The sequence below is a fragment of the Ascaphus truei genome, chromosome 20 (genome assembly GCF_040206685.1).
Source record: "Ascaphus truei isolate aAscTru1 chromosome 20, aAscTru1.hap1, whole genome shotgun sequence".
Classification (NCBI taxonomy): Eukaryota; Metazoa; Chordata; class Amphibia; order Anura; family Ascaphidae; genus Ascaphus; species Ascaphus truei.
Window position 1 is genome coordinate 22,888,669 of NC_134502.1, and position 19,124 is coordinate 22,907,792.

General features: G+C 43.1%; 1 protein-coding gene across 1 annotated transcript in view; it reads left to right on the forward strand.

Moving 5' to 3' along the window:
• The window catches only part of LOC142470740 (intercellular adhesion molecule 1-like), a 39,879-nt gene extending 26,925 nt beyond the window's left edge, over positions 1-12,954 (forward strand). The window contains exons 3-8 of the mRNA XM_075577420.1: positions 3,291-3,605; positions 4,440-4,721; positions 5,834-6,109; positions 6,953-7,195; positions 7,903-8,166; positions 9,331-12,954. Coding sequence (XP_075433535.1) covers positions 3,291-3,605; positions 4,440-4,721; positions 5,834-6,109; positions 6,953-7,195; positions 7,903-8,166; positions 9,331-9,524 — 1,574 coding nt within the window. The 3' untranslated portion in view covers positions 9,525-12,954. The remainder of the gene's footprint in view (positions 1-3,290; positions 3,606-4,439; positions 4,722-5,833; positions 6,110-6,952; positions 7,196-7,902; positions 8,167-9,330) is intronic.
• Positions 12,955-19,124: the final 6,170 nt, after the last annotated feature.

Genomic DNA, 19,124 nt, shown 5'->3' on the forward strand with positions numbered 1-19,124 from the left:
CTCTGCCTGTTATTATATCTCTCTGCGTGTTATTATATCTCTCTGTCTGTTCTTACATCGCTCTGCCTGTTATTATATCTCTCTGCCTGTTATTATATCTCTCTGTCTGTTCTTACATCGCTCTGCCTGTTATTATATCGCTCTGTCTGTTATTACATCGCTCTGCCTGTTATTATATCTCTCTGCATGTTATTACATTGCTCTGCATGTTATTATATCGCTCTGCCTGTTATTATATCGCTCTGCATGTTATTATATCGCTCTGTCTGTTATTATATCTCTCTGCATGTTATTACATCGCTCTGCCTGTTATTATATCGCTCTGCATGTTATTACAGTATATCGCTCTGCATGTTATTATATATCTCTGTCTGTTATTATATCTCTCTGCCTGTTATTATATCGCTCTGCATGTTATTATATATCTCTGTCTGTTATTATATCTCTCTGCATGTTATTACATCGCTCTGCCTGTTATTACATCGCTCTGCCTGTTATTATATCTCTCTGCCTGTTATTATATCGCTCTGCCTGTTATTATATCTCTCTGCCTGTTATTATATCGCTCTGCCTGTTATTATATCGCTCTGCCTGTTATTATATCGCTCTGCCTGTTATTATATCGCTCTGCGTGTTATTATATCTCTCTGCCTGTTATTATATCTCTCTGCCTGTTATTATATCGCTCTGCCTGTTATTATATCTCTCTGCCTGTTATTATATCGCTCTGCCTGTTATTATATCTCTCTGCCTGTTATTATATCGCTCTGCATGTTATTATATATCTCTGTCTGTTATTATATCTCTCTGCCTGTTATTATATCGCTCTGCATGTTATTATATATCTCTGTCTGTTATTATATCTCTCTGCCTGTTATTATATCGCTCTGCATGTTATTATATATCTCTGTCTGTTATTATATCTCTCTGCATGTTATTACATCGCTCTGCCTGTTATTACATCGCTCTGCCTGTTATTATATCTCTCTGCCTGTTATTATATCGCTCTGCCTGTTATTATATCTCTCTGCCTGTTATTATATCGCTCTGCCTGTTATTATATCGCTCTGCGTGTTATTATATCTCTCTGCCTGTTATTATATCGCTCTGCCTGTTATTATATCTCTCTGCCTGTTATTATATCGCTCTGCCTGTTATTATATCTCTCTGCCTGTTATTATATCGCTCTGCCTGTTATTATATCTCTCTGCCTGTTATTATATCTCTCTGTCTGTTATTACATCGCTCTGCCTGTTATTATATCTCTCTGCATGTTATTACATTGCTCTGCATGTTATTATATCGCTCTGCCTGTTATTATATCGCTCTGCATGTTATTATATCGCTCTGTCTGTTATTATATCTCTCTGCATGTTATTACATCGCTCTGCCTGTTATTATATCGCTCTGCATGTTATTACAGTATATCGCTCTGCATGTTATTATATATCTCTGTCTGTTATTATATCTCTCTGCCTGTTATTATATCGCTCTGCATGTTATTATATATCTCTGTCTGTTATTATATCTCTCTGCATGTTATTACATCGCTCTGCCTGTTATTACATCGCTCTGCCTGTTATTATATCTCTCTGCCTGTTATTATATCGCTCTGCCTGTTATTATATCTCTCTGCCTGTTATTATATCGCTCTGCCTGTTATTATATCGCTCTGCCTGTTATTATATCGCTCTGCCTGTTATTATATCGCTCTGCGTGTTATTATATCTCTCTGCCTGTTATTATATCTCTCTGCCTGTTATTATATCGCTCTGCCTGTTATTATATCTCTCTGCCTGTTATTATATCGCTCTGCCTGTTATTATATCTCTCTGCCTGTTATTATATCGCTCTGCATGTTATTATATATCTCTGTCTGTTATTATATCTCTCTGCCTGTTATTATATCGCTCTGCATGTTATTATATATCTCTGTCTGTTATTATATCTCTCTGCCTGTTATTATATCGCTCTGCATGTTATTATATATCTCTGTCTGTTATTATATCTCTCTGCATGTTATTACATCGCTCTGCCTGTTATTACATCGCTCTGCCTGTTATTATATCTCTCTGCCTGTTATTATATCGCTCTGCCTGTTATTATATCTCTCTGCCTGTTATTATATCGCTCTGCCTGTTATTATATCGCTCTGCGTGTTATTATATCTCTCTGCCTGTTATTATATCGCTCTGCCTGTTATTATATCTCTCTGCCTGTTATTATATCGCTCTGCCTGTTATTATATCTCTCTGCCTGTTATTATATCGCTCTGCCTGTTATTATATCTCTCTGCCTGTTATTATATCGCTCTGCATGTTATTATATATCTCTGTCTGTTATTATATCACTCTGTCTGTTATTATATCGCTCTGCATGTTATTACAGTATATCGCTCTGCATGTTATTATATATCTCTGTCTGTTATTATATCACTCTGTCTGTTATTATATCGCTCTGCATGTTATTACATCGCTCTGGGTGTTATTATATCTCTGCATGTTATTATATTGCTCTGCATGTTATTACATCTCTCTGCGTGTTATTTTATAGCTCTGCCTGTTATTATATCTCTCTGTCTGTTATTATATCGCTCTGCCTGTTATTATATCGCTCTGCCTGTTATTATATCTCTCTGTCTGTTATTAAATCGCTCTGCCTGGTATTATATCACTCTGTCTGTTATTATATCGCTCTGTCTGTTATTATATCGCTCTGCGTGTTATTACATCACTTTGCATGTTATTATATCGCTCTGCATGTTATTATATATCTCTGCATGTTATTATATCACTCTGTCTGTTATTATATCGCTCTGCCTGTTATTATATCGCTCTGCCTGTTATTATATCTCTCTGTCTGTTATTATATCGCTCTGCATGTTATTACATCTCTCTGCGTGTTATTATATCGCTCTGCCTGGTATTATATCACTCTGTCTGTTATTATATCGCTCTGTCTGTTATTATATCTCTCTGCGTGTTATTATATCACTCTGCCTGTTATTATATCGCTCTGCGTGTTATTACATCGCTCTGCGTGTTATTACATCGCTCTACATGTTATTATATCGCTCTGCATGTTATTATATCGCTCTGCGTGTTATTATATCGCTCTGGTGTTATTATATCGCTCTGCGTGTTATTATATCGCTCTGGTGTTATTATATCGCTCTGCGTGTTATTATATCGCTCTGAGTGTTATTACATCACTTTGCATGTTATTATATCGCCCAGCGCTCCCTCTCCCCCCAACCCCCGATGGTGACCCTGATTTTATTGTCATTTCAGAGCTTCCCAGTCACGTTGCGATAGACCTCCCGGAGATAGTGGAGGAGGGGACCTCACACAACGTCACCTGCACTGTGTACCGAGTGGCCCCTGTTCAGAACCTCATGGTGACATTGGCCAGAGGAGGGGACGTCATCCACAGGAAAACCTTTCCAGGTGACCCCCGGGAGGGAAGTCACGATGTGACAGTGACGCACCAAATCACAGCTCAGCGAGGTGACAACATGCAGGACTTCTCCTGTAGCGCCGCCCTGGAGCTGGGGACGTTCCTAAACACCACCGTGCAATCTCCCAGTGTCACCCTGAGGACATTTGGTAAGTTACATTGCTATAAATGACAGCGGAGCTTTTAAAAATGGCCGCCGGTATGTCATTTTTGGTTTATAGCAATCTCACCTTAGTTATAATGATGCTGAGTATCACTATTCACTGATAATAAACACGCCGCGCTGTATAATGATGCTGAGTATGACTATTCACTGATAATGAACACGCCGCGCTGTATAATGATAATGAGTATCACTATTCACTGATAATGAACACGCCGCGCTTTTTAATGATGATGAGTATCTTTACACTGATAATGACAATGCTGCACTGTATAATGATATTGAGTATCTCTATACACTGATAATGCACACGCTGTACTGTATAATGAACATGTATCTCGCCTTATATATTTTTAATTACTGTTACACTTATAAACGGTAATATATGTTTTAAGTAAAATTATTAAAAGTTATATTCTAATCCTAGTAAAGTGCATTTAAGTGCATTTTCTTTGAGAACACTCACTTGTGAGCTCAACATTTCACTGAGTATATCTATATACTGATAATAAACACGCTGCGCTGTATAATGATGCTGAGTATATCTAGATACTGATAATAAACACGCTGCGCTGTATAATGATGCTGAGTATCTATACACTGATAATGAACATGCCACACTGTATAATGATGCTGAGTATCTCTATACACTGGTAATGAACACGTCGTGCTGTATAATGATGCTGAGTATCTCTATACACTGATAATGAACACGCCGCGCTGTATAATGATGCTGAGTATCTCTATACACTGATAATGGACACGCCGCGCTGTATAATGATACCCTGCATATAAATAATATATATTTTTGTTACTGCAGCCCTACTAGAGCGCCCCCAAATCTCAGTCAGCCGGTGGATTGAGAAAGGAAGCACAGTGACCGCTATATGTGAGGTCCCCCGAGCGTTCCCCGCGGAAAATGTGACTGTAGAAATGTCCTTTGACCAGTCACCTCTCAGTGTGACTATCACCAGTAGGACCGACGGTGCTCTGGTAGCAAACGCCCCCTTAACTCCTACATCTACCGGGACATATAACCTCGGCTGTACTGCCCATATTTTTGAGTCATCTAATGACAGAGTCATGGACATAAATATTTATGGTAAGTGCATGTCTGTGAATTGACTGTATAACCTTGTTATTTTAATGTAACCATGTATTGTTATAACTCTGTGCCCAGGACATACAGCTCAACCCCGTTATAACGCGATCCGTTACAACGCGGATGCGCTTATAGCGTGATGTGAGCGTGGCTCCCAATTTTCGTATTTATGAATACTTTACAACACGATTATTGGTGTCTTAAATACTTTATTGTACAATGCAAACAATTGTACATTATTTCTAACGCGATCCGCTTATAGCGCAATGTGATTATTTGGACCCCAAGCACCGCGTTGTAAGGGGGTTGAGCTGTACGTGAAAACGAGAGGAAACTCTCAATATATCACTTCCTGGTAAAACATTTTTATAAATAAATAAATTAGATACCCCGTAAAAGTTTACGGGGTCAGATAATTCATTGCAGAGAGGAGTCCGAGGAAACTTTATGGGGTCAAATCATTAATTGCAGAGAGGGGTCCCTGGAAACCTTATGGGGTCCGATCATTCATTGCAGAGAGGGGTCTCAGGAAAGTATATGGGGTCAAATCATTTGTTGCAGAGTGGGGTCCCTGAAAACCTTATGGGGTCAAATCATTCATTGCAGAGAGGGATCCCCAAAAACTGTATGGGGTCAAATCATTCATTGCAAAGAGGGGTCGATGGAAACTGTATGGGGTCAAATTTTTGTTGCAGAGAGGGGTACCAGGAAACTCTATGGGGTCAAATCATTTTTTTATACAGGGGGATCCCATTCAAATCTATGGGGCCAAAGCACTTGTTCTAAAGGGGATCCCATAAAAGTGACCGCCTGCTACACCTGTACATCCCGTGACCCCTGGAGCCCCCACGGCGTAGCTGCGTCAGTAAGGCACCCAAGCGGGCTACAGGGACCTCCCATGAAAGTCTTATGTAGACAGATCATATTTCGTAGAGGACGACCCCATTGAAAATCAATGACACCCCCTTTGACTTATTGAGCTCCCCCGCAACTAAAATATTCAGATTTACAGAATTGTAAGACTCTTGATTTTATAATAGAATAAATATTTAACTTCTGTTTATATTTTGTATTTTCTTTGTCCTTTATTTTTTGTTTTGGTTTTTCTGCAGAGTCTCCTAAAATCAACTTCAGTCTTTCGAGCGCCTCTGCAGATTTGGGTGACACTGTGATAGCGTCCTGTGAATTAACTAATGATAATCCAGAGCCGTACAGCCTACATATCAGCATAGACGGGAAGCAGAGCTGTAGTGAGACATCGTATGCCACACGCAGCTGTAATCTGACAGCAGACAGGAAATCCCCTACGGCCGTTGTTACCTGTGAAGCTCGACTTAAGGAAAATCCGAATATAACCACAACGGCAAAGAAATATCTCACTGTGTATTGTAAGCGCCTTATTATTCTTATATCAAGTCCATGAAAGCTCTACCTAATGACAGGGACGTGTGTAACGGGTTAAAGGGTCAGCCCCACGTAGGGTCAAAGTGACCTAATGACAGGGACGTGTGTAATGGGTTAAAGGGTCAGCCCCACGTAGGGTCAAAGTGACCTAATTACAGGGACGTGTTTAATGGGTTAAAGGGTCCATATTGCCCCATATAACCCCTCCCTATAACTTCTCCTATTGCCACATATAACCGCACCTTATAACTCCTCCTATTGCCCCATATAACCCCTCCCTATAACTCCTCCTATTACTCCATATAACCCCTCCCTATAACTCCTCCTATTACTCCATATAACCCCTCCCTATAACTCCTCCTATTACTCCATATAACCCCTCCCTATATCTCCTCCTATTACCCCATATAACCCCTCCCTATAACTACTTCTATTGCTCCATATAACCGCTCCCTATAACTCCTCCTATTGCCCCATATAACCCCTCCCTATAACTCCTCCTATTACTCCATATAACCCCTCCCTTGTTTGGATTCTTACAACCCGTCCGTTTATCGCCGAGTCCGCAGATCAGATTCTTACCATGCGTCTGCCGATCGCGGAATGCGCTGGGGGGATGTTAAAACCAACCGGCGGAATGTATCCAACAGGTGGTTTTTGGATTCACCTGCCCGGATTGAAACCGCAACAATCCGTCGGCGGATTTTACACCGCAGAACGGATTTTGAATGGCGAACTCGGGGAAAAATCCCGGACACGGACGTGGACCGGCTCGCCAATGTCTACCTAATACTTCTCTTATTGTTGGCCGTTCCTGTTGATTCCAGATTCTCCCGAGTTCCGGGATGATCTGTGCCCGAACTCTCTCATCTGGGTAGAGGGGGAAAAGGATCAGTTCCCTTGCCAGGCTGACGGTAACCCTCCTCCTCAAGTGACGTGCAGCAACAGCCAATGGTCTGCTATGACTGGGGAATTCATAGAGATAACGAGGAACCTCTCCGGGGTCTACAGTTGCCATGCTTTAAACAGCCACGGAAATGATACAAAGTCGTTAAATGTCACAGTGGAATGTAAGATGTCCTGATGCACTTAAGCAAATGCCCCATATAACCTCTCCCTATAACTCCTCCTATTACCCCATATATTCTCTCCCTATAACTCCTCCTATTGCCCCATATAACCTCTCCCTATAACTCCTCCTATTACCCCATATATTCTCTCCCTATAACTCCTCCTATTGTCCCATATAACCCCTCCCTATAACTCCTCCTATTACCCCATATATTCTCTCCCTATAACTCCTCCTATTGCCCCATATAACCCCTCCTTATAACTCCTCCTATTGCTCCATATAACCCCTACTTATAACTACTATTGCTCCATATAACCGCTCCCTATATCACCTCCTATTGCCCCACATAACCCCTCCCTATAACTCCTCCTATTACTCCATATAACCCCTCCCTATAACTCCTCCTATTACTCCATATAACCCCTCCCTATAACTCCTCCTATTACCCCATATAACCTCTCCCTATAACTCCTATTGCTCCATATAACCTCTCCCGATAACTCCTCCTATTGCCCCATATAACCCCTCCCTATAACTCCTCCTATTACTCCATATAACCCCTCCCTATAACTCCTCCTATTGCCCCATATAACCCCTCCCTATAACTCCTCCTATTACCCCATATAACCCCTCCCTATAACACCATATCACCTCTCCCTATAACTCCCCTTAACCCTTAAACCTTTTTGTCCTTTTCACCCCCAGATTGCCCGGGAACTCCGACCCTAATACTCACGCCCTCCGCAGACCTGAAGAAAGGAGATCCCCTGAATGTAACCTGTCACTCTGACGGCTCTCCCCTTCCCGAATACCGCTGGATAATCCCTCCTGGCGCCCCTGTGACTTACTCCCGGGATAACCGCACAATCATTATCCCCCAAATATCTTCTTCCCACCGTGGAAATTACAGCTGTGTGGTCACGAACAAGCACGGGACGGCAAGAGGGCAACAGGAGGTACACGTCACAGGTGAGCCGTCAATTTTACGGCCTGGGACGATAAAGCGGTGTTAATTGTCCTGGGCCAGACCGTCTGTAATAGCAGCGTAGTGGAGTCCCAGCGAGAGAAGCAGTCTCTCTCTGTGTTTCCCCGAGCAGCTCTTACAGCGATCTAATGTGGCGTGACGCGGGAGCTTTAAACGCCAGCCAGAGGGGCTACCAACAACCCCTGCGGAGGTCTATATCTCCAGAAGCAGGGGGTCCCTGGAGTTGAGATTAATGGGACCTGCTTCCGGAGACCCTGCTTCAACACAGTATATAAAAATAAACAGACTAAAGCATTCGATCACTATAACAGCTGCTCGGGGAGACACAGAGAGAGAGACCTCTTCTCTCTCTCTGGGACATCTCCCCGCGCAGCTCTTACAGACGCGTGACTGGCCCGGTAGTGTTATAGCAGCGATGGTCCCATTCAGAAGCATGGACCCCCACTGCCGAGTTAATCATCCCGGGCAGCTTACTGCTTCCTTGGTTGCGATAAACCCCGACTCGGGCGCCATAACCTCGAGCGCCCACGGTGGCAATAAATTTAGCTACATCAGTAAAGCCGCTAACACCCTCCCTTCCGAACCTATTTAACATCCTTCATGGGTTTTCAAACTCCCTACTATACACAGCCCGTCTCTTTCTATATATAAAGGGTCTGCCTCATTTCAGGACATAGGATTGCGTTTTCAAAGTTTATATTTCATTACGCTCCTAAAAACCAAAAAAAAAAGTGACATTTTTATCCAATAATACTATAAAAAAAATTCAAATGTTTAAGGTTTCTTTCACTGGTTTCAAGTATGTTGAAATACAGCTACTGTACTTTTTGGGAGACGTGTTGGGATTGTCACATACTGTATTCTCTCTGCAGAGATGTAGAGGAGGACAATGTTTGGAAGTCCACCCACCCTGGAATAGACCCTCAGTCACCATAGATAGGGTTGTTCTCTGTAACTCTTGTTTCTTGACGGACACTAATGTTAGTCCTCTATGGGGGTGATGTCTGGCAGGAAAGGGAATACTTAACGATACCATTGATGTAACCTTTTAACGCTTTTTGACGACGGAGGCGCGAAACGCGTTAGGGTTTCACTCCCTTCACTTTTTGATATGGCCATTTCGGCCTGTTCCTTTATTCTTTCTGCAGATAACACTGGAAAGTGGCTCGCCGTTGGCTTGATCTCTGCGGCTGGCATTGCTGGCGTAGCAGCTGGGATCGTTTATTGGTTACAGAAACAAGGCAAAATAGGGGATTACACGGTACAAAAGCCTAACTCCAAGAAGTCGCCCTGCAATGAAGAGACACCGATGAATAAGGTCCCCCAGGAAGAAAACCCTTGAGGCACACGAGCTGGGACTGAACTATTTACCATACTCCGAAGGCAGAGACGTTGGGACTACCCCGTCATTTAACTACGGACCGGCTTTATTTTGCTGGGGATGTGAAAGTATATGAGATGGATGTGGACTGATTTACTGTTTAAGCTCTACCCTGCCCTGGGCGCCATTTCATTTTTGGCCCCTGTCTGGATGGATCGCCATCTTCTTTTTGCCCTCTCCACAATGGCTATCCTATTTTTTCTCCACTCAACTTCTGTTCCTCGCTGGTTGTTATCTTGGTTTTGCCCCACCTTGGTCGCCAAATTCTTTATTTGCCCTGCACTGGTCGCCATGTTTTGACCATGTCCTGGTCACCAATAAGTGTTCCTCCTAAGTCACCATATTGATTTCACCCCACCCCAAATGCCATCTTCTTTTTACCTGTCCATTATCGCCAATCTACCGTTGGCACCGTAGACTTTTAACACCACCAATTTCTACCTCACTCTTCTCACACTATCTAGAGCGAACCCCCATTAAAACTCAAGGTATCTAGAAGCCACTAACACACTGACACTCTCTTCCGTACTTAAATGTCATCCTTAATGGGTGTCCAAATCATATATGTATGTATGTGTGTGTATCTTTCTTTATAGAGTGATATATATATATATATATATATATATATATATATATACAGTGGTTGACAAATCACCAAAAAATCTACTCGCCACACAAAAAAATCTACTCGCCACCTAGTACCAAACGTGTACTGCTTGGGCCAATATTTACTCGCCCGGGGGTTAAATCCACTCGCCCGGGGCGAGCAAATGTATAGGTTTGTCGAACACTGTATATATATATATATATATATATATATATATATATATATATATATATATATCCCTCTCTCCCTGTATGTAAGTGGCTGTCACGTTACAGGACATACGAACAGTCAGTGGGTGAACTTGGAGAGATGTCCTAAATTATTTCCAGTGTCCATGCTTTGAAGTGTAATGGATTGTAAATACTGTTTTTGCATTTTTTTTTGCTATTTAACATCTCATTTGTCCAAAAAGTCTTTTTTTTTTAAATTATGAAATGAACCACATATTTCATTGGAGAACACCCAACCTTCTCACGGGCGTGTCGTCCAGCGAAAATGAGGTTGGTCTGGTTTTTTATGTTTGTTTTTAAATGTTACACGTAGTCTACTAATTAAGGAAATACAGTATATTGACATTTGATGAAGACCCAGATGAACAGCTTTCTATCCGTCTGTCATCGCTAAATAGCACTAGCGGGAAAATCGCGATGTCTTATTGTCATGGGGGCATCTTCAAAGGCGATCATACAAGGTCCTTACAACCAGACTTTGATGTTCCCTGGGAGGGCAGTCTATTCCAACGAACAGTTTTATATTATCCTTAGCCAGCTACAAATCTGGTAACATTGACTATAATCAGAAATGAGTAGGACGCCTCGGTGAAAAGGTAGCAGATATTTTTGTTTCACCAAAAAGAAGACTTCACACGACCCGGAGGTCATCCTCATTGTGAAGACGTTGGCCCAATCAATTTGGTCATTATTGGGAGAAGGTTGCGGAGAGTTTTTTTGGTAACTCCTTAATAACATTTGATACCAAATACTTTGCTGTCTTCCGACCCCCAGGCTGTAAAACTGTCCATGGCTAGGGGAAAGTGACAGATGATTTCAGGGCATGCCGCTCCAGGGTTGTTGGATATAAGTACAGCTCAGTCCCCTTATAACGCTGTGCTTGGGGTCCAAAGAATCACATTGCGTTATATGCGGATCGCGTTACAAATAATGTACAATTGTATGCATTGTACAACAAAGTATTTAAGACACCAATAATCGTGGTGTAAAGTATTCATAAATACGAAAATTGGGAGCCACGCTCACATCGCGTTATATGCGGATCCGCGTTGTAACAGATCGCGCTATAACGTGGTTGAGCTGTACTCAGGTCGTACACTTAGAAGCGAGATGAATCTTGGGGAAACCCTGCATGTGTGTCAATGTTATATTTCCTCCCCACGATAACGTGGAGGAATCCTACGGTATGAATGATATGTTTTTTGATTATTACATTATGATTAGTCTTTGTGTGATGAAGACCGATGCTAAAAAGATTAATTTTGACTGTAAATAATGCGTAGTAGATAATGTTACATGGAGGTTTATTTGAAGTAAAGAGGGGTCGCTAACTCCTATAGTTAGATGCAGGGATAGATGACACGACAGACAGCTGTCTTAGGATATATGTGAAAGGATTCGGTCATCAGATTTCCAGAATATACAAGGGTTATTACGCAATTCGCGGCTTAAAATTATTATTAACAATACAGTTGGCGGAATTCTGCCACCCTCGGGCCAATTTGTAGAATCCAATCCGCGGGTTCAGTGATCCGTTCTTAAGAATCCGCCAACGGATTGCTGAACGCGCGGATTGGATTCTACAAATTCGCCGGCGGGTGGCGGAGTTCCGCCGACTGTATTGTTAATAATAATTATTTTTTTTAAAAGCCGCGAAACGCGAGTCGCCCCTTTTTTTGAGATTGATCTGCTGAAATCCGGCCCAAAACATTCGCCCGTGTGTACTGATGATCATATTTATAAGACACTGTTATGCCAGGTAGACATGTTATGGATCCATCTACAGTACAAAAGACACATGTGCTACCATATTTAGTCATAATCCTGAGAATAGGATGCTGTGTTTGCGTGTGGTTTTACTCTGTGTAAGGACCAGAATGGTCATATTACTTACCTGAAGGAAAGGGTAACAGAAGGATTCTACCAGAAGCAAGAATCCAACAGGACATTTCAAGTAGAGAAAAGAACAGGCGACAAGTTGCCATCTTTGAAAAGCACATGACATATTCGATGCGGACTACCCTATATCTGCTATATGGAAGTAATAACTTCGGACAAATTAACGTTTCTTTCGTGCTCTAAACCGGAAAGCGGAATTATTATATCCAGCTAAGATACAATGTACGGAAGACAATTTAACATCATATTACCGTACGTTTGAGGTGTCTGTTCACAGGAGCGTCCCTTGGTATCAGGTTTCCTGTTTTATTCCTTTTTTTTTAAAATTATTTTTATAAGATTGGAGACACCCAGTGTCGGATTAAGTAACAAAATGGTGCCCTTAGGCAATTACCAGGTGCTGCCCTCCTCCTCCTCCAGCGCTGTGCTGTCCCATTGCCATAGCAACACCATGTGACATCACGTTGCCGGCCGCCCATGTTCCGCCCCCAAATTCTGCCAGCCAAAAATATTGCCGCCGTAGGCCTGGGCCTATCGAGCCTAATGTGAAATTCACCACTGGAGATGCCATTTTTACTGTATGCCATTTTGTAACTTCTTTGTATAAAAACACTGCAACTCTTTTTTTGTTCTATTAAACGTAACATGTATTATGTACTGTCTTTGAGCTTTAATTGAACCTATTCATTGATTGTGTTTCGTTTGTGCATTTTTCTGGGACCAAGGACTTCTAGGGTGTTACACCTAACATGAATTCCTGGTGGCGGCAGTGTAATTGGGATGTTGTCTGAGGGGTCTTCGGGAGGAGGGGGTTAATCCACCGCCCCGTGGCACTTTGCTGTGGTGGCCACCTACGTGCTTCCGCCCCCTTCTGAATCGCCCTGCGTCACGTTGCTATGGTAACGCGACATAACGGCTTCATATGACGCCGCGACTCCTCGTTGCCATGGCAGCGAGATGCCATGTGACATCCGCCGCTTCATTTGACGCTGCGATTCGAAAGAGAGGCGTGGGGGAGGGCGGCAACAAGTAGGCAGCCGCCACAGATAAGTGCCTCCACCTTGGGCCCAATTGACCAGAGAGTGCCGCAAATGTATATGGGGGGGGCCGGACATTTTTACCGCCCTAGGCCCTGGGCCTAATGGGAAATCCGGCACGAGGTGTGCCCATTTTTGTGCCGGAGATGAGAGATAACTGGGCGGCCATTTTGTTGCAAACCTCGTTCACATTCAGACATGTCCACAAGAGAGAGCATGTACTGGGGGAAATTGTGACAAGAGCAGCGGGATAATATTTATTTTATTTATTTTTTATTAGTCTTAGGGGGTCTATCCAGTAGGATAATTGTGCATCACAATTTCAGTGCTAAAAAATCATTACAAACCTTGTAAAATGGGAGTCGTGTATCAGAAGACTTCATATATATATATGATGATGCATAAATATGATATATAGGATCCTAAAAAAACACTGGTATACACTAAAGGAGGCTGAAGACCTTAAAGAGGCAATCCAAGCTGGGGCGAGGGGGTGGGTTTGTTTGTATTTCTCTTCATTTTTTAACACAGTTTTGAAGTAGGGGGGGGGGGTCTCCCCAGCTGAACCCCGTTAATTTCAGCTCCGGTGACCCTCTGCTTCCCGAGTTACAGACCTCCGTAGGGTGTGCCGGTATCTCCTGCAGTTTTCAGCTTCCTCGTCAAATGGGCCAATGGGAAGCTGAACCCGATGACCTCACAGCTTCCTCTTGGCCCGCATGTCTTCGTATTGTTGTGTCCAATGGCAGAAGGCTATATTATTTGCGCAATCTAGTGGTTAGAGATTTACCCTACGTTTGCCAACAGGCCCAGATAGTGTTGCCAGGTGGCTTCCCCAAAAATACTGGACAGAGAAGGCTTCCCACCAGTTCAGCCCCTTAACCTCCTCATCGTGGCTCTCACATGTCCATACATCAGCCATCCTCCTGACCTGAGGTCCACAATCATAGCAGGGTCACATATGCAGGCCGCCCGTGGCCAAACATGCCCCAACCATCCCCCCACGGACCGCCTACAGGTCCATTAACCCTTGAGCCCATTACTTCCTGATAAGAACTTCCGCTGGATCTCCTGCAGTGACAAGAGACGTCCTCCCAACTTCTGGAGATATGCTCTTATCCCTCTCAATTAAATACCTCTCCCCCTGCCAGAGCGCCTGTTAGCCCCCCAGGATCGATCGCATGACTCCAACTACCCCCTGGCTGCCAGGAAGGGAAGAGGGCTCCCATCTAGGGAATAAAATTGAAGTGTATGTATGTGTGTATGTCTTTATTTATATAGCGCCATTAATGTGCATAGCGCTTCACAGCAGTAATACACGTGACAATCATAAATAACAAATAATACAAATAACAGGTCATGGGAATAAGTGCTTCAGACATAAAAGTAACATTGTGGAAGTGGAGTCCCTGACCCGAAGAGCTTACAATCTAATTGGTGGGGAGAACGTACAGAGACAGTAGGAGGGCATTCAGGTAAGTGCGTCTGCAGGGGGCCAAGCTTTATGTATCATGTATAGTATTAGCCACGGTGCTGCTCATATTCTTTTTTAAGCAAGTGTGTCTTAAGGTGGGTCTTAAAGGTGGATAGAGAGGGTGCTAGTCGGGTACTGAGGGGAAGGGCATTCCAGAGGTGCGGGGCAGTCAGTGAGAAAGGTTTAAGGCGGGAGAGGGCTTTAGATACAAAGGGGGTACAGAGCAGATCCTTGAGCAGAACGCAAGAGTCTGGATGGTGCATAGCGAGAAATTAGGGCTGAGATGTAAGGAGGGGCAGAAGAGTGTAAAGCTTTAAAAGTGAGGAGAAGAATGGAGTGTGAGATGCGGGATTTGAAGTGAGAATGTCAGCAGTATATAACAATATATAAGCATGTGAAGGGTCTGTGTACCTGTGTGCTTGTGTGTATCAGGCTCTGTGTGTCTATCACTGTGTCTCGGTGCGTATCAGTGCATTATTCTAGGCTTATCAGTGTGTTGTTGAATGTTATTGTATGTGTGTTTTACTGTGTGTGTATCAGTGTGTATCTATCCACAGGCGACTTACCAGATGTAGCCACTGGGGGGTGCTATCCTTCCAAAGATCAAAACACAAAGGGTAATACTGTAGAAGTTATTTTTTGTTAGGGACACCATTTCTCAGATGAAAACAGACGCCTACACAGACACATGCATACAGGTACACGAACCCCTATCACCCCTTGTAGGACCCCAACAGCCTTCATAAAAACCCCATCAGCACTCATACATTAGGCCCCCCAACACCATTCATAAGACCCTCATCACCACTCATAGGTCCACATCACACTTCATAATACCCACATTACCCCTCATAAGCCCCCAAATCCATTATAAGACCTCCATCACTACCCATAAGACCCCCAACATCCTTCATAAGATCTCCAATATCCTTCTTAAGACCTCCATCACTACTCATAAGACCTCCATCACTACTCGTAAGAACACCATCACTACTCATAAGATTCCATCACTACTCATAAGACCTTTACAACAACCTTCATAAGGCCTCCATAACTACTCATAAGACCCCAACATCCTTCATAAAAATCCCAATATCCTTCTTAAGACCTCCATCACTACTCATAAGACCCCCAACACCCTTCATATGACCTCAATCACTACTCATAAGACCTCCATCACTACTCATAAGACCCCCAACACCCTTCATATGACCTCAATCACTACTCATAAGACCTCCATCACTACTCATATGACCCCCAACATCCTTCATAAGACACCCAACATCCATCATAAGACACCCAACATCCTTCACAAGACCTCCATCACTACTCATAAAACCTCCATCACTACTCATAAGACCCTCAACATCCTTCATAAGACCCCCAATATCCTTAGACCTCCACCACTATTCATAAGACCACCTACATCCTTTATAAGACCTCAATCACTATTCCTAAGACCTCCATGACTACTCATAAGACCCCCAACATCCTTCTTCAGACCATCACTGCTCAGAAAACCCACAACACCCTTCATAAGACCTCCATCACTACTCATAAAACCATCACTACTCATAAGACCCTCAACATCCTTCATAAGACCCCAAATATCCTTCTTAAGACCTCCATCACTACTCATAAGACCTACATCATCCTTCATAAGACCTCCATCACTACTCATAAGACCTACATCATCCTTCATAAGACCTCCATCACTACTCATAAGACCATCACTACTCATAAGACCCTCAACATCCTTCATAAGACCCCCAATATCCTTCTTAAGACCTCCATCACTACTGATAAGACCTACATCATCCTTCATAAGACCTCCATCACTACTCATAAGACCTCTATCACCACTCATAAGACCCCCAAAACACTTCATAAGACCCCCATCACTACTCATAGGACCCCCAACAACCTTCATAAGACCTCCATCACTACTCATAAGACACCAACACTCTTCTTAAGACCTCCATCGCTCTTCATAAGATCTCCATCATCTTTCATAAGACCTCCATCACCACTCGCAAGACTCCTAACACCCTTCATAAGCTTCAGCACAGGTGGCTCAATTAGAGACTCAGTTGAAGACTGAGCCTCTGATTGAGTCACCTGTGCTAAAGCAGGTACTGATTGAGCCACCTGTGCTGAAGCTGGGATTGATTGACCCAGCTGTGCTGACGCAGGCACTGATAGAGCCACCTGTGCTGAAGCAGGAACTGATTGATCAGTGTTACAGTACATTCTGTATAATAGCTGTACTGTGAGAATAAAACACATCGTTACCTATATAATGAAACCCCCCCCGCGCTGCGTCACGCACATTTCCGGGCTGATACACCGCAGCTGCATTCTGCGCTTACGCTAATAACAGACATTTTAGGGGTGACACGAGTGGAACTTGGTGGGTAAAGATAGGTCCTTCTCAATCTTGAAGATAAGGTGCATCACCTGAATCAATAAGTCCAATAAATTCTTTGTTCCAGTATTTATTCAGAGACAGATACAGAGCACAGCTTCATTCTATACGGGTATCACAGCAGGCGTTATGATAATAATAATAGCATGTTGTTGCATAGCACTGCTAGTTTTATGTAGCGCGTTACAGAGACATTTTTCCGGCACAGGTCCCTGCCCCGTGGAGCGTACAATCTATGTTTTTTGGTGCATGTGAAATGAGAAACAGGGAGATAAAGTGACTTGCCCAAGGTCACAAAGAGCCGACACCGGGAATTGAACCATGTTCCCCTGCTTCAAACTCAGTGTCAGTCAGTGTCTTTACGCACTGTGCCGTTCCTTCACTTGTGTTGTCACCAGTTAGGAACAGAGAACTAGTCAGTGTTAGTTCCAAGACATTCTGACTTCAATATACAGTACACAGGATCACACACATCCCAGATTTCTGTGAATCCGGACAAGGCCTTGTATGTACTTATTTTTCCCAATTTCAACTGTCATTCCAACATGTTACATTTCACCCATAACATATTCTCTGATTCCGTTATCCATGCTCATTATATTTTAACGAGTACGACCTGTTCTTGCACTGTTCTTGACCTTTGTCTATGTTCCTAACATGAGGTCCTCCATGTTTTCCGGGCCTGTCGTCCAACCTGTGATGTATGTCTTCCGAGTTCTAATTTAGACTTCGTTCTTATCTGTTTAGCCCCGGACTGCAATACCGCACATCTGCATCGTTTTTCCAACATCTGTTCATTTCCGTTAACTACGTATATGCCAAGCAAATATATGTGTGTATAGAGACAATAGGGCGTCTCTGCGGTTCATCATTCTCTCTTCAGCGGGGGCGAGGCTGGCGCCCTGTTCATTCCTTTTGTGGTGCAAAGAACAAAGGATAACGTTCATCAACTTGTTGCCACAAATATAGGACGGAGTGTAGGAGGATAATGCGGGTGAAGTGGGTGGCAATACGTGATTATAACGTAGTATCAAAACCAGTTTGGAGGGCAAAAAGGGGATGTCCCCCGAAAGAAAATAACATGTATGCACACCACTCTATAAAAAAAATAACTTTTAATGAATAATATTAAAACTAGGACCAAAAATATCTCAAATGAGTCATTGTGGATAATATCAAAAGTTGAGAGACACAGATACCATAATGTTGGCTAAATTAGCACTGAGGATAAGCCATAATGTCTCAATGATATGCACTGTAACCAGATTCAATCTCAACCAGCACAGTGTACAACTGCATTGCCCCAAAGGGGGGCAGCCTGATGGGGCTCCCCAAGAACTTCTCCCCTCTGCACAGGACCAGCGTGCTAAGGGTTAACTTGTGCTTTGTGGAACGTTAGCCCCGCCCACTGGAATGTTAATGAGCCAAGAGGACACAAATAACTTTTTGTTCAAAGCTGCAACAGATTCAATCTCAACCTCCCCAGTGTACAACTGCGCTGCCACAAAGGCGGACAGCCTTTGGTGCAGCCGAAGGGCAGCCAAAGGGTGTGAGCCGTTTGCTGCCGTTCGCTGAAGTCTGGTGATGTTAAAGCTGCTCTATTTCAATCTGAAACTCATCATCCCTTTATCCCCAGAACCCAATTTTCCAACTCTATCTGTCCATGAAATGTCTGTGAATTGACTGTATAACCTCTGTTCTTTTAATGTAACCATGTATTGTTATAACTCTGTGCCCGGGACATACTTGAAAACGAGAGGTAACTCTCAATGTATTACTTCCTTAAACCAGGAAATAGCTATATAATGGTATAAGGAACTATTCTGTAGAGTGTCACTGATAAAAGGAGGCACAGATTTTTTTTTTTTTTAGTACGTCCCATTTCCATCTGA